This window comes from Pararge aegeria, chromosome 27 (assembly GCF_905163445.1).
Source record: "Pararge aegeria chromosome 27, ilParAegt1.1, whole genome shotgun sequence".
In the NCBI taxonomy this organism is placed as follows: Eukaryota; Metazoa; Arthropoda; class Insecta; order Lepidoptera; family Nymphalidae; genus Pararge; species Pararge aegeria.
Genome location: NC_053206.1, coordinates 8,366,317 through 8,380,844, shown reverse-complemented (window position 1 = coordinate 8,380,844; position 14,528 = coordinate 8,366,317). Strand labels below are relative to the sequence as shown.

General features: G+C 41.2%; 1 protein-coding gene across 1 annotated transcript; it reads left to right on the top strand.

Annotated features, from left to right (window-relative positions):
* The first annotated feature begins 523 nt into the window (after positions 1–523).
* Positions 524–4,017, top strand: LOC120635644 (PCNA-associated factor-like). Its single transcript, XM_039906689.1, has 4 exons — positions 524–810; positions 1,496–1,561; positions 2,270–2,416; positions 3,566–4,017. Exons 1-4 carry the CDS (start codon positions 777–779, stop codon positions 3,874–3,876), a joined length of 558 nt encoding a protein of 185 aa, XP_039762623.1. The 5' UTR covers positions 524–776; the 3' UTR covers positions 3,877–4,017.
* Positions 4,018–14,528: the final 10,511 nt, after the last annotated feature.

Here is a 14,528-nt window from a genome sequence, read left to right as displayed (position 1 = left end):
AGCGCCAAATATAAATACCGTACTATTTACGAAATAAAATCACTCTAAACGCACGTTTGGTTTTAATAAATCTGTAAGGTTATATTTACCACAATATTTTGTACAACGTAAGTTGTTGAAATTCTCAATAATTAACTACTTTAGTCGATAATGACATTAAATTTTTTAACTCGGCATACTTCAATTCATCTACGATTGCTACATTCATACCATACCGTGTGCATCCACCAGCGCCATTGTGGAGGATTTTTGAACTGTTATTTAGCGCAACAACTGGACACTTTTTCAACTTTTCTCCCATATAAGATGACTCTCCTTACCTCTACCCTCCATAAGTTGACACAATAAATATTTCTCCACAGATTCATATCTCTCTATAAAGACTATAAAATGTGTAGTGTTTGTCTATGGTGTCAACCAATAACAGACGTTAGACCACTGTACTATAAAATAGAGCTCAATGCATTTACTCTTTGGCTCAATGCGTGAGACGTTTGATTGGATCATTGGATAGTGGTCTGGATACTAGATTACTAGATTATGGTCTGGGACCAGTGCTTGACATTTTAAGATTTTGGCGCAATTTTGTTCTGTTTCCATTTTCCAAGTTTAACTTCTTGTTGTTGATAATTTTAAAGATCTTACTTACTGGAAATATTTAACTGCACTCTATGTTTGTTAAAAACAACAGCACTTCGTAATTTGTTTAGTGAAACTTGCGTGTTATGTGATAAAAAACATTGCAAGAAACATACGAAATACGAAGTAACTAAATTATGGCACGAACAAGAGCGTCGGTGGCGGCTAAAGGTATCATAGTCATTGTTTTGTATTTACTAATATTCAAAGAAAAACATTAGTATTTTATACGTAATGCAAGTACATTTCACTGTGTATAACAAAACAGAACTAAGCTGATACTTTTTTTAAAAGGACTAGCTGTTACCCGCATTCTTGGTACACTTATTTTTTACAAATCTTATGGGAACTGTATGTTTTCCTTGAATTAAAACCTATTTTGGTCTCCATCCTCACGCCTTCTTCAGGCTTACCCAGCTTCTAGTCTACAACAAGCTTTGGAAGGAAGACTTTGTTGTCGCCATTCCAGCACCTTAGGCCCCAACGTCCATCAGTTCTCCGAGCTATGTGCCCCGCCCATTGCCACTTCAGCTTCGTGAATCACTGAGCTGTCTGTAACTCTAGTTCTTCTACGGATCTCCTCATTTCTGTTTTGATCACGTAGAGATACTCCTAACATAGCTCTCTTCAACGCCCGCTGAGTGACTCTGAGCCTTCTTATGTGGCCCATAGTTAGCGACCATGTCTGTGATCCGTAAGTCATCACTGGCAACACGCACTGTTCGAAGACTTCAGTCTTCAGGCACTGGGGGATTTTAGACGAAAAGATGTCACGAAGTTTCCCGAACACACAGTTGACTACCGTCAGTATACTAAAAAAAAACAAGAATCTCAATATTTTTCCTGTTATTTTCAGTTGCAACTGGTAAGAGCAGCAAGGCCAGGTGCAGTGCTGCTCCGCCACCTAGCAGCACCTCAGCAGGTATGTTATTGAGTGAAATCTAATATTTTACTTCTTATAAGTAGACTTTTATATTCTTCTCCAGTCTTTGTATTCTATACATTTGTCCTTTATTTTACTAACTGTTTAGTCGATAACTGTTTAGTGGTGTGTGATTAAATCAATAAATAAAATACATAGTCAGTGAAACACCTAGGTTAACGATAGGCCAGCGTTTGACGACAATCATGCCCGTTAGAAAGCAATGATGAGGTCTAGGTTGGAGCACGCTTGCCTAGAAAAAGCCTATTCACTCTAGCCTTGAAGGTACTTAAATTATACGTGGCAGGAAACACAGTTACCGGGAGGGCGTTCCACATCTTAGCGGCACGTATCAGAAACGTGGATAAAAAACGTTTTGTGCGTGTTGATGGGATATCAACCACATAAGGATGCCACCGCTCTCGGTGTCTCGCTGTTCTGTGGTAGAACGGGGAAGGGGGAACAAGATTGTGAAGTTCCTGAGCACACTCACCAAGTATATCCGGTAAAAAACCTATAAACAGGCAACAATGCGTCGGTGCTGGAGACTATGTAGTTTCGCCTGCGTTAACGAATTGTCGCCTATAATTCTCCTGGCGCGACGATCCACCGAATCCAAAGCTTCAAGTTGGTACTTGGCAGAGCCACCCCACAGGTGACTACAGTACTCCATGCTTGTTCGTTATTACCTTTATTTGTCGTTTGCAGGTTCCAGTAGTGACAAATCTTCTAGAAGTTACTCCGGAGGCAACACAGTGTGTCCACGAGAAACTCCGAAATGGCAGAAACCTATCACCAACTTCTTCATACAGAACCAGGCCCAGACCCAGAGTGATGAAGAGGATACAGCTCAAGGTATTGTACTATTAACTGTCTTCTTAAACTGTTTATGTTTATGAGTTACAGATAATCGCTCAGCGTAAAATGCGGTAGACATTTTGCCCAGTTTGACATTCTGAATTCCCAATATCATCCTCCAATGGGAATCAAACTCAAAATCTCTTACCAGATTGTTTATTGCTAAGCTTGAACGGTTCAGTTATAGCTTTAAAGGTAGGTGGTTTAAGAAATTTTAATATCTACACTGATTGGTTAACTTTTGTTATTTATAAGCTTACATATTATGTGATTTAAATAATAATGGAAATAACTGTTTCAATCAAAAATCCATCCATCAAAAAGGATCACTTTTGTTTGTTATATTTCTTGGCTAAGCCTTACTGATAACTTTAGAAATTGTACTTCTTTTGGTGTGAACATCAGATGGGAGTGTAAATTTCTAAAGAAAGCGCAAGACAATTCTCATGTAATGTACACATCAAAAGTGCCACCTATGGGCCTTCTTGAATAAAGATATTTTTGACTTTGATTCTGACTTCAATTCAATTCTTGTTTATGGCTTTTGTCTGTGCCAACGGGGCACAAGGTACTTCGCCAAGGTCTTGTAGATGAAGAATATAAAATAAATATACTACAACAATACACACATCGCCACCTAGCCCAAAAGTAAGCGTAGCTTGTGTTATGGGTACTAAGATAACTGATGAATATTTTTATGAATTATATATACATAAATACTTAGAAAATACATATAAACACCCAGACACTGAAAAACACTTATGCTCATCACACAAACATTTTCCAGCTTTGGGAATCGAACCCACGGCCTTGGACTCAGAAAGCAGGGTCGCTGCCAACTGCGCCAGTCGGCCGTCAAAGAAGGCACGAAGGAGATTGATCGGTGAAACTAATGAAGAGTTAATTTTGAATATGTACCAAAAAATAGTTGTGATTAGCTAGTTAGTTCTTTAACCTAAGGCAGCACAGACAACTCATGCATTTTAATTTTGATATATTGATATTTTTAATTTTATTACTTAATATATATTTAAATAAAAATCTACAATAAGGACTGAAAACAAACATTAACAAACTTGTGATTCTGACTTGTGGTCAGATTGAATATCTATACTATGGGAACAAATATTTTATTTCTCATTCCAGCTGGCAGTTCAAAATCCAAACCAAAGCGTAACATCATACATTCAGACGATGAAGAGGAACAAGCAGACAAACAGACTGACATACCCATAAACAAGGAACTAGATGAAACCATAGAACTGGAAGAACTAACAGGCGAAGATAGTCACAAAATGGACGAGTATTATGTATCCAAAGATAAAGGTAAAGGTAAGAAAAGCAAAAAAGATACAGACAAAGAAAACAAAGACAGCAATGTGACAAGGAATAAGAGGCATTTGGACGAACTCAACGAGGAAGATGAACGCAACGATAAAAAGATTAAACTTGATTAAGGTACAATAAACTAAGATTTCAATTGAAGATATAGATTGACAACTAATACAAGATCCCTACTGGTGTGTCATGTCTTAAAATATATATCTGTGTGCATTTCTGTTATGACAAGAGGTAAAATATCTGTTTTACCTAAAGTAAAAATAGGGGGATGACGTCGCTCGCGTCCGTAGGAGTTACCACCCTGTCCTTCAACAGGGCCCGCCCTACACGTGTCCCCTGGGTGGTGCAAAACGAGCTGACAACGCCGAACAACAGGCGGCGGTTAATTATCCTGACCACGGTTACCACAAACCCTGAGGCATTAAATACCCTCAAAAACGGTGGCAGTAGTACCTTGGGAAAGTACTGCTAGTATTCTTTCCCAAATACCCAATCCAAGGTGTCACACGACCCGTGCCGATGGATGAATGGCTGATGGGTTAATCAGTCTTGAACGGAGTCTCCTCGAAACCGGGGCAAATCGAGGCAGTATCTTGCCCTTCGGGTCTCATGCGGGGCTCTGAGGCCTTGCGACATTTTATTTCCCTTGCTACTCGTGGGACTTGCATGGATACAAACATGTCAAATTTTCTACCATCCACCTCTGGTGGACTAGACCAGGAGCAGAGGAGTAAGACTGACTCAGCACCAACTGGTATTTTCCAGGAGCTGGGGACGCCTAGTGACTCTGCACCAACTGGAACACCTTCGGCGCGGGACCGGGATGCTATGATGGAGGACGGAGGTCATACCACCTCTGCTCAGCCCTCGTGCAAACCTGCCCCGCCCGACAACATCTACTCCAATCCAGCGTTTAGACGCTTGAGTGGGGCAGGTAAAAAGAGAATGTGGAGGCTCCTGAAGGGGGGTCTCGAACTCAACGAGGCCATTCTTCAGGCAGGCAAACCTTGCTCGACTCAACCGGATGGTCAGCGATCTAACCTCAAGAGGGGCAGACCAGAGGACAACTCCCCCAAGGAGAAGCCGAGCAAGGCTCCAAAATTGTCCACTACACCTGTGAGGCGGGGTACTAACCCGACTCTCAGCTATAGGGACATAGCGGGCGCGACTAGAGTTGGCATCCGAAATGTGGTGCCAATGACAGACGCGCAAATGAGTTCGGTTCGTGCGGCCCTGGTCACCTCCCTGAACACAAAAGGGAGGTGCATGGACAACAGAGGCGCTGGACCGTCCTTTCTGGGCTTTACTCACAAGGCAGGATGGATTCTCGTAACCTGTGAGAATCAACGCAGCAAAGACTGGCTTGTGAGCGAAGTCCCAAATTGCAAGCCATGGCCTGAGGCGAACCTATCCATAATGGAGGATAGCGAGCTTCCAAAGCCATGGATTGCAACCACCCTCATTCCGGCGACTGATGCGTCCTCTGTCTCTGAGGCTCTGGACACCATCAGATACCAGAATGAGGGGCTTTACCCTGAACACTGGAGGGTCCTCAACGAGAAGGTCGACGGAGCAGGCATCATTGCTGCCATCTCCCTCGACGAGATCTCCGTTGAGACCCTCCGCGCACGTGACTTTCGGGTCAATATTGGCTTCCGGAAGATAGTGTTCAGGGTGAGAGGAGCCAATACTGGTTCTGCCTCGGGGGCAGCTGCAGAGGTGCACACTAACCCGGCGACTGCAGCACCTGGCTCGACTGGCCTGGGAGTGGGGTCGGCTGGGCTAAGCACCAGTTCGGCACCACCCGCTCCTGGCCCAAGCGGGCTGGGGGGCAGGAGCGCGGGGAACCAGGGGAGAGCAGTACCCGGTACGAGCGGACGGGGGGGGGGAGGTGCCGGCCGTAAAACTGGTAGCTCCTACAACCCTGTATCGAGCGGACTGGCGGGCTCTCATACTGGGCAAAACACCTCTGCGGCTGGCCGTAGAGGAAAGGCGGGCAAGGGGCCTAAGGGGGCTCATTCCGGCAGAGGGCACGCGCCCTCTCCAACGGGAGGAGGCTCTGGTGGACCCGCACCCGTCGTTAAAAGGGCCAAATAAATGGCGACTCCCGGGGCACCGGCGAGGGTCCCCCAAGCTAACCTACACCACGCGGCCGCCGCTGCCGCGGTTGTGGAGAAGGTTCTTGTAGAAGGTAAATTCAACCTCGCCCTCATCCAAGAACCCTGGGTTTCGCACTCAAACGTCCTAGGCCTGAACGCTGGGGGTAAGTTACTATCAAATACCAACGGTTGCAGGCCTAGAGCTTGTATTGTTTTCAACAGAAACATTAACTTTCTGCCGATTCCAGAATTATGCACTGACGACCTGGTGGCGGCATATATTGACCTCAACAGCTGGGGGGGCAGAAGAGTCATCCTCTGCTCAGCGTATTTACCCGGTGAGGTCACCAATCCGGCTGTCGCCCTACTCCCGGTGGTAGAGTACGCACGGGCACACAACGCGGAGCTACTGGTGGGATGTGACGCCAATGCCCACCACGACGCATGGGGCAGCAGTGACATCAACGAAAGGGGTGAGTACCTTTACGATTTTCTTCTTGCAAACTGCCTTCAGCTCTTAAATAGGGGAAACACGCCTACTTTTATAACAAGGGCAAGACAGGAGGTCTTAGATATTACTTTCGCGACTACCAATCTAGCCAGGTATATAGAAAACTGGTTGGTAAGCGATGAACCTTCCATGTCGGACCATCGACACATCAACTTTGACATAAAGTCATGCTCCAGCATGGAAACAGTTACTTACAGGAATCCGAGGTGCACCTCTTGGGACAGTTTCCAAAACAAACTAGAGAGCAACCTGGAACTGGTCCCCAAAAGTATAAAGACCCGTGTTGACCTTGACCTTGCGGTGGATGCTGTCTCCAGAGGTACAATCAGTGCCTTTGAAGACAGTTGCCCGCTTAGGGTGAAGACCACACGGCGTAAGGCACCGTGGTGGAACTCGAGGCTAAAACGACTCCGAGACAAAACACGTAAATTATTCAATAGGGCGAAGGCGACCAGAGAATGGGACATTTATAAAAAAGCCCTAACTGAATACAATAAGGAGATAAGGAAAGCCAAGCGAGCATCGTGGAGGAGTTTCTGTGAGGAAATTAGTAGCCTGCCTCAAGGAGCGAGACTCCACAGAATGCTAGCAAAAGCGAAACCCAATCAACTGGGGCTCCTGAAAAATCCTAATGGAACCTACACGTCAAGTGAGAAGGAAACCCTAGAACTACTAGCCACAACTCACTTTCCAGGAGCGAAAATCGGGTACGCTCGAAGTACTATGGCATGCTCTCTCGGCCATCCAAAAGTTGAGGATTGGAGAAGGGCATCCATCGTCTTCAGACCTGGCACTGTGAGGTGGGCCATAAGCTCTTTTAACCCGAATAAAGTATGTGGAACTGACGGCATTACTCCCCTTCTTTTACAAAAGGGAGCCCAGTTGTTAGTTCCGCATCTGGTAAAAATCTTCAGGGCAAGCTACGCCTGGGGACTTATACCGGAACAATGGACCAAAGTTAAGGTCATCTTTATACCTAAAACGGGGAAAAAGGATTACGCACTGCCGAAATCCTTTAGACCCATAAGTCTATCCTCGTTCTTACTAAAAACGATGGAGAAAGTGCTTGATAGGTATATCAGAGATGCGTTTCTCATTGAGAGACCCATCCACGCTACCCAGCACGCATATTGCAAGGGCAGGTCCACTGAAACTGCTCTGCTCAGCCTTGTTGACAAGGTTGAAAAAGCGCTGGAGGATAAGGAGATCGCACTCTCTGCTTTTCTGGACATTGAGGGAGCATTTGACAACACCCCGATACGCACACTGGTGGGCGGTCTTGCCAATAAGCAGGCTGATCATACAACCATCAGGTGGGTAGAGGCGATGCTCTCCAACCGGAATGTAAAAATCGAACTAAACGGTTTCTCGGTTGAGGTGCTCACCACCAGGGGATGTCCGCAGGGCGGGGTTCTCTCGCCCCTGCTTTGGACCCTTGCGGTGGACAATTTATTGCACAAGATGGCTAACTTGCACTTTGATGTCCAAGGATACGCTGATGACTTGGTGGTCATTGTGCGAGGAGCATGTCAGGACACCCTCTCCCATCGCATGCAAAGAGCACTCAACACTATTGAAAAATGGTGTATAGAGAACGAACTTACAGTTAATGCTGACAAAACTGTAATAATACCGTTCACTAGGAAGCTTAAGATTGACAATCTTAAGCCACCCAAGCTGAACAACATAAGTATCCCATTCTCGGAAGAGGTCAAATACCTGGGAGTTGCACTTGACAGGAAAATGACCTGGAACTCCCACATAGATGGCGTACTTAAAAAAGCAAAATCTGCACTGGGGATCTGCGGTCGGCTGGCGGGGAACAGATGGGGTATGAAACCCAAGATAACCTTCTGGCTCTACACAGCCATTGTGAGACCTATTGTGTCTTACGCATCCGTGGTTTGGAGTAGTAAGACGATGCAGGTAAGAACCCAGAACAAGCTAAGCAGTCTACAACGCTCAGCCTGCTTACTCATAACAGGAGCGATGAGCACCACCCCTGGGGCTGCTCTGGATGCTTTGCTGAATCTCCCTCCTCTTCACCTACATGTTAGGAAGGAGGCGAAGGCTTGCATGTACAGGCTAACAAGCCAGGGTGTGGTAAACTGGATCTCACGAGAACTGAGGCATCTTCATAACTCAGTTCTTGAGATACCTGTTTTGGGGATGCCAACAGACTCAACAACTCCAAAACTTAATTTCCTCAGGCAATATACTGTGGAAATTCCAAACCGTATTGACTGGCTTGAAAACCGGATCACCTGGAAACCGGGGAGCCTTAAGTGGTACACAGATGGCTCCAAGTCGGGTAGTAACGTAGGATGTGGAATATTTGAAGAGACCACCAGGGTAGGGCTCCAACGTAACCTGGGTGTCTACGCCTCCATATTCCAAGCAGAGGTCTTCGCAATAATTGAATGTGCGGAAACCTGTCTGCTAAAGAACTACAAAAACAAAACTATTTATATCCATTCGGATAGTCAGGCTGCACTTTCTGCTCTATCTTCTGAGGTTCTAAACTCAAAACTGGTAGAAAACTGCAGACAATTACTGAATACTCTGGCGATAATAAACAGGGTCATTCTACGCTGGGTTCCTGGCCATAAGGGGATCATCGGTAACGAAATGGCCGATGAGCTTGCAAAGTCAGGCGCTTTGGAGAAGCAGATTGGCCCTGAGCCGGTCTGCGGAATACCCAAAAGCTTGGCGCAACTCACCCTTCAAACCTATTGTAATTACCACACACTTATTCGCTGGAGACAACTCCAAGGAATGAACCATTCTCGAGCGCTAATAAAACCATTTAACAAAAGGTCCGCCTCTGAGGCATTAGCACTCAACAGAAAAAACCTATGCATACTAGTGCGAGCGCTTACGGGGCACTGTGGGCTTAATAGACACATGTTCAACCTAAAGCTGCAGGATACAGATCTATGTAGACTCTGTAAGGAGGCTGCGGAGACGCCGCTGCATTTGATCTGTTCCTGTCCCGCGCTGATGCATAAACGCAGCACTCTTTTGGGGAAACACATAATGCAACCAGTGGATGCTAAATCTCTTCCAGCAAGGAAAGTGCTGCTTTTCCTGAAGGCGACCAACGCTTGCTGGGAGATCTAGACAGCGGCGTCACAATAGATCGTAGCCGGTCGACGTGACACCAGGGATCAGACGAACCTGAGCCGCCAGCAGAAGAAGAAGAAGAAGAAAGTAAAAATAAAGCATAAAGCATACTTAGTAAAAAGTAAAAATAAAGCATAATTATAATCTTCACATACTTTAAATGTTATAAATCTAGATGTATCTTTTGACAAGACTGCCTGAAAATGGAGAGTTAGGTTTTCATGATTTTTGTTTATGTCTGGATGTGATTTTCTTAATATCACTGTAATTTCTAAGTGCCTGCATAGATTTAGATTTTTGGTATTGTTGGAATCCTCACCTCATCCTAACCAAAAAAAAAAAAATTAAATAAGTAGCCATTTTTGACAGATAATTGTGCATTTTAAAAATCTTCATTGGAATGGAAATATGTGCAGATTTTATAGGCATTTCAAGAAAATTTGTTTATTTTTTTTTTGAAATATGTAAAAATTAAAAAAGATTAACTACGCATTTGACATAATTAATATACAAAAGAAATTTTTGTTTTCGAAACTTTCAAATAACAAAGTGTTTTTTTTTCGAATGCATAGTGTCGGTACTTGATTAAGAAGTAGTTACAAGTATTCTAGTGATAAAAGCGGATCTCGTTTTTAGGGGTCCGTAAGGATAAAACCCTACCCTATTACTAAGAATCCGCTGTCCGTTCGCCTGTCACCAGGATGTATCTCATGAATGGTGATAGATAGTTAAACTTTTACAAGATGATGCAGGTCAATGTTAGTCATATTGAAGCATCAAAAACCACTCGACTTTTATGAGTGTTTCTCGAACAGGCGGTAAGACACTTTATTCATTTAGCAGTTGATAGTAATTATTTTATCTCTAATGTTCTAAGCATTTACCATAAATTGGGAAAAGTGTGAGCTGGCAACAACAATCCGCGAGTGTGAAGTGAGACGTGCGCGGGTCTTCTCTGTTTTGGACTGCATGCAATAATGTCTTAATGAGGATTCTGTATGTTTCTAATTCTGTTGATGTAGGTATTTTTGTTGCTGCTAAAACAACAAATACTAAAAAACAATAAAATATTTAAGGGTAACATGATTACCGGTTTTCTTTGGCATCTTAGTATAGTACCTTTTGTTTCGTTTCTAAAATGAATAGGCATTTTCTAGGCAAGCGCGCTCTGCGTCATTACCCACCATCAGGTGTGTACGCAGCCAAGCCAAGTACCTATATTAAAAACGGGAACATAAATGAAAGACTTCATCGAGTATACGTTTTATTGTTTCGTCAGTACAAGATAAAATATTATTAGAAAATTGAAAATGTCTACAAAATTCCGTTATCGTAATCATTATTATTATCTATCGTGAAGCAGACTTACTTAAGTATAGTAGGTGGCATGCAATAAGAGCGCTGGCGATCCAACTGGCGTAGTTTACAATGTCAAGCGAAGTAACTATGGGCAATACACACATCGCCATCTAGCCCCAAAGTTAGCATAGCTCGTGTTATGGGTACTAAGATGACTGATGAATATTTTTATAAATAATATACAGATAAACACCCAGAGACTGAAAAACATTCATGCTCATCACACAAACATTTTCCAGTTGTGTGTTACAAAACTCAGATATGGAGACAGGTATACTCTGAAGAATTTATGTGAATGGAAGAATTCGAGTAAGCAAGATGTTTCGGAAACCCGAATGACGTTTGGGTCCAATTAGCGTTGGTAGACCTCAATAGGTTTGCAGACGCCATCCACCGAGTCCCAGATATCGATTATAGCGATACAAGGACAAAAGAATCTCATGAGATAACATCAGAAGGTTGAATCTTAACAAAATACCGTGTCGTACGAAAGTCGTAAAGTTTCTGGTTTAAGAGCGTAAAAGGCAATGTCGTATAAAAATTACAATACAGTCTCGTTATTAAGTTTTCTATGCAACAAACCTATGTCAAGCTGTTGACAACGTAAGATGACGTCTGCGTGAGCTTTAGATATAAATAAATATAAGTATACAAATATACTACAACAATACACACATCGCCATCTAGCCACAAAGTAGGCGTAGCTTGTGTTATGGGTACTAAGATGACTGATGAATATTTTATACATAAATATTTATAATATACATATTAACACCCAGACACTGAAAAACATGTATGTTCATCACACAAACATTTTCCAGTTGTGGAAATCGAACCCACGGCCTTAGACTCAAAAATCAGGGTCGCTGCCCACTGCACCAGTTGCCCGTCAAAATGAACCTAATGGGCGAATCTTTATCCTTTTCTTTAAAAGATCTCAAGCTTAATAGTGAGACACAAAAAAAAACAAATGTTGAAATTGTTTGGTATCATTTCACGCAGCAACGAAAAATCGCTAATTATGCATAGCGGTGGTAAAGGAACCGTGTGAGATGCTCAGGCTACTTTTTGTCTCCGCAAAACAAACGAAGACGAAGATGTAAAAATTCGTCCACAGCTCATTGAGTACCCAGTGCTCTTTTCATGTGACACGTTTTATAAGCGATTTGTTAATTGATTCGTGTTTCAGAAACTGAAACAGTGTTTCAGAAACTGGGATTAGTAACATCTAGTTAGTACAAGAGACTAATCTTGTACTTTCTTAATCAAGTACCGATGGCCTTGATTTAGTCAACAAATGATCGAAATTGTAGTTTAATTACAGTAAAAATTACCTTATTTAATAAAATCTCGATACGGTCGCTACAAAATTCAAAATTTGAATTTTGAAATTTTGAATTACAAAATATTGTTTAATAATTAATTTATCTATTTATCACCAGATATCAAAAAAATACGTGTAAATACATGTATGTGTGTATATGTGACATGACATTAATGGTGTGTGAGGCTGTACAAAGAGGGGTGTGTTTTTTTTCCACTACAATTTAGCCCTTTATTGGAATCTGACTTTGTGTGAAGTGATGTCATTGGATGGAAGCAGGCGTTACTTTGCGGAATTCCATGATATATTATGGAACTTAAGCTAAGTTTGCTATACTCCGCGAAAACAAGGAGAATCTGTATGGTGTAATTTATAGTTTCTTTAATCTTTATACTCCACACCAAACAGATCTTCGACAATGTACCTCTCTCATCAAAGCCAACATCTCCTGAGGATGCTTCGGTTTCGGAGCGAAACGTGCATAGAGGATACATTGCCGAGGATCTGTTTGGTGTGGAGTATACGGATTGAAGAAATTATAAATTACACCATACAGATTCTCCTGCTGTCCGCGGAGTATAGCAAATTAAGCTTAATTTTCATAATATGAAGCGATTCCTGTGAACTACCCTTGGAAATTTATTGTTTTCCCAGAACCAAAAGTAGTATGCTACTCTCCGTACTTTCAACTAACTCCAAAAATCAAGTCATCTGTTCGCTTGGTTAGGGCATAAAGGACAAACAAACAAAGAAACATATTTTGGCATTTATAATATTAGTAAGGATCATTTCATGTCATATATAAGAAGTTGAGTACACGGATTCTGTATGCTCTTAATTCTATGCACACACACTACGCGTCCTCACACACCTGACAGACACACACTAGAAGGCGTAGCACAAGATCTGCTCGTTCGCAATCGGGGAATTGTTTTCGAGTATCGGAAAATCGAACGTCGAAGTAAAATGGATCTTATTGCATTGTGTGAAAGCTCAAAGTTGCCTACAATTCTTTAGCTAGGGCTTTTTAAATGAAAAACGACTCCCAGTAAGCGAGCGAGCAAAACTTGTGCTAAGGCTACAGAAAAAATAACAGAAATAAATACAAAAAAAAACCTTAAATATATTGTTATGCTTTCTAACACATGATGACAAGGTAAAACATACGTTTGAAGTAAATTTATGTGTGTATGTCTGTTGTATTTTGCTGAAAAATTATTAGACCGATTTTGATATGGTTACCACCATAGAATAAGTTTTTTATATTTTATATTACAGTTAGTTGTAGGTTTAATGTTCCAAAGGACCTTATATACTAAATTATTTGAAAATCTAATTCGTTAATAGTAATTATAAATGTTTCATTTTTGTATGCGAGATATTTTATATTAGTTTATTTTAATTTACTCTAGTAGATTTTTTTTAACAAGAAATTGGTTTATGAAAGCTAATAGAAATGGGAAAAATTCACTAAGTTTAGTCAGTTCAGAAAAATGTAAAATAAGAAAATATATCGCCTACAAAAATTAGAAAATACTAAACCTATATAATACTTTATAATGTTGCACTACGCTATCTAAATAATTATCGTTATTATAAAAATAAAACTCGTCAAAATATAAAATGAGAAGTTATTTTTTATTCCAAATAAATTTTTTTTTTTTTGGGTAATAGACAAACATTTTTTTTTATAATCAGACAGGATATTTATTATTTCAATTCGATTTTCACAAAAACATAAACACTTCTAATAAAAAAACATAAACACTTGTAATTAAAAAGTACAATAAATTTTAACGAGTTTTATTTACACAATTGAATTGCTATTCTCGTCCAATCATCTTAAAAAAGTGATACAAAATGTGATATAAGTACCATAATTTCCTAATATAACCATAAAACTTACTTCTCTAAATAAATTTGGCTGCCCTACTGTGTCATTTAAGGCTTTTACCCCTTCCAGTTTCTACCCCTAAAATATATTTCGTTGAGTATTGATTTCATTAAATTATTTTTTTTAATACCGAAATTTAGAAGAAATGGCAATAATTTTTTTGTGGAAAGTGGCAAGAAGTTGCGTGGTTTTTAATTTGCCACGCCGGAATTTTAAGAAGATTTGTTTCTTTTTGAATTCCGTTTTTTATGAAGTTTGTAGAAATTTAGAAAACATCTTGAAAATAGTTGGCATTTACAGATTGACTGGTGGATGATATTTTTGTACACGAAAACCTTAACGAAACTAAATTGACAGGAGGTGTCAATTTAGATAAGATTAAAGATACATACTTGCAACGTACTTTAAAAGATAATCTAAAGATAATTTAAATGTTGAATCTTTTGTACTGTCTTTTA

Excerpts from the sequence above, each read along its gene's own strand:
- LOC120635644 (XM_039906689.1), top strand. The coding sequence starts at position 777 with ATGGCACGAACAAGAGCGTCGGTGGCGGCTAAAG. Across the intron at positions 1,562-2,269 it reads ACCTAGCAGCACCTCAGCAG|GTTCCAGTAGTGACAAATCT; the intron begins GTATGTTATTGA and ends TGTCGTTTGCAG. Across the intron at positions 2,417-3,565 it reads TGAAGAGGATACAGCTCAAG|CTGGCAGTTCAAAATCCAAA; the intron begins GTATTGTACTAT and ends TTCTCATTCCAG.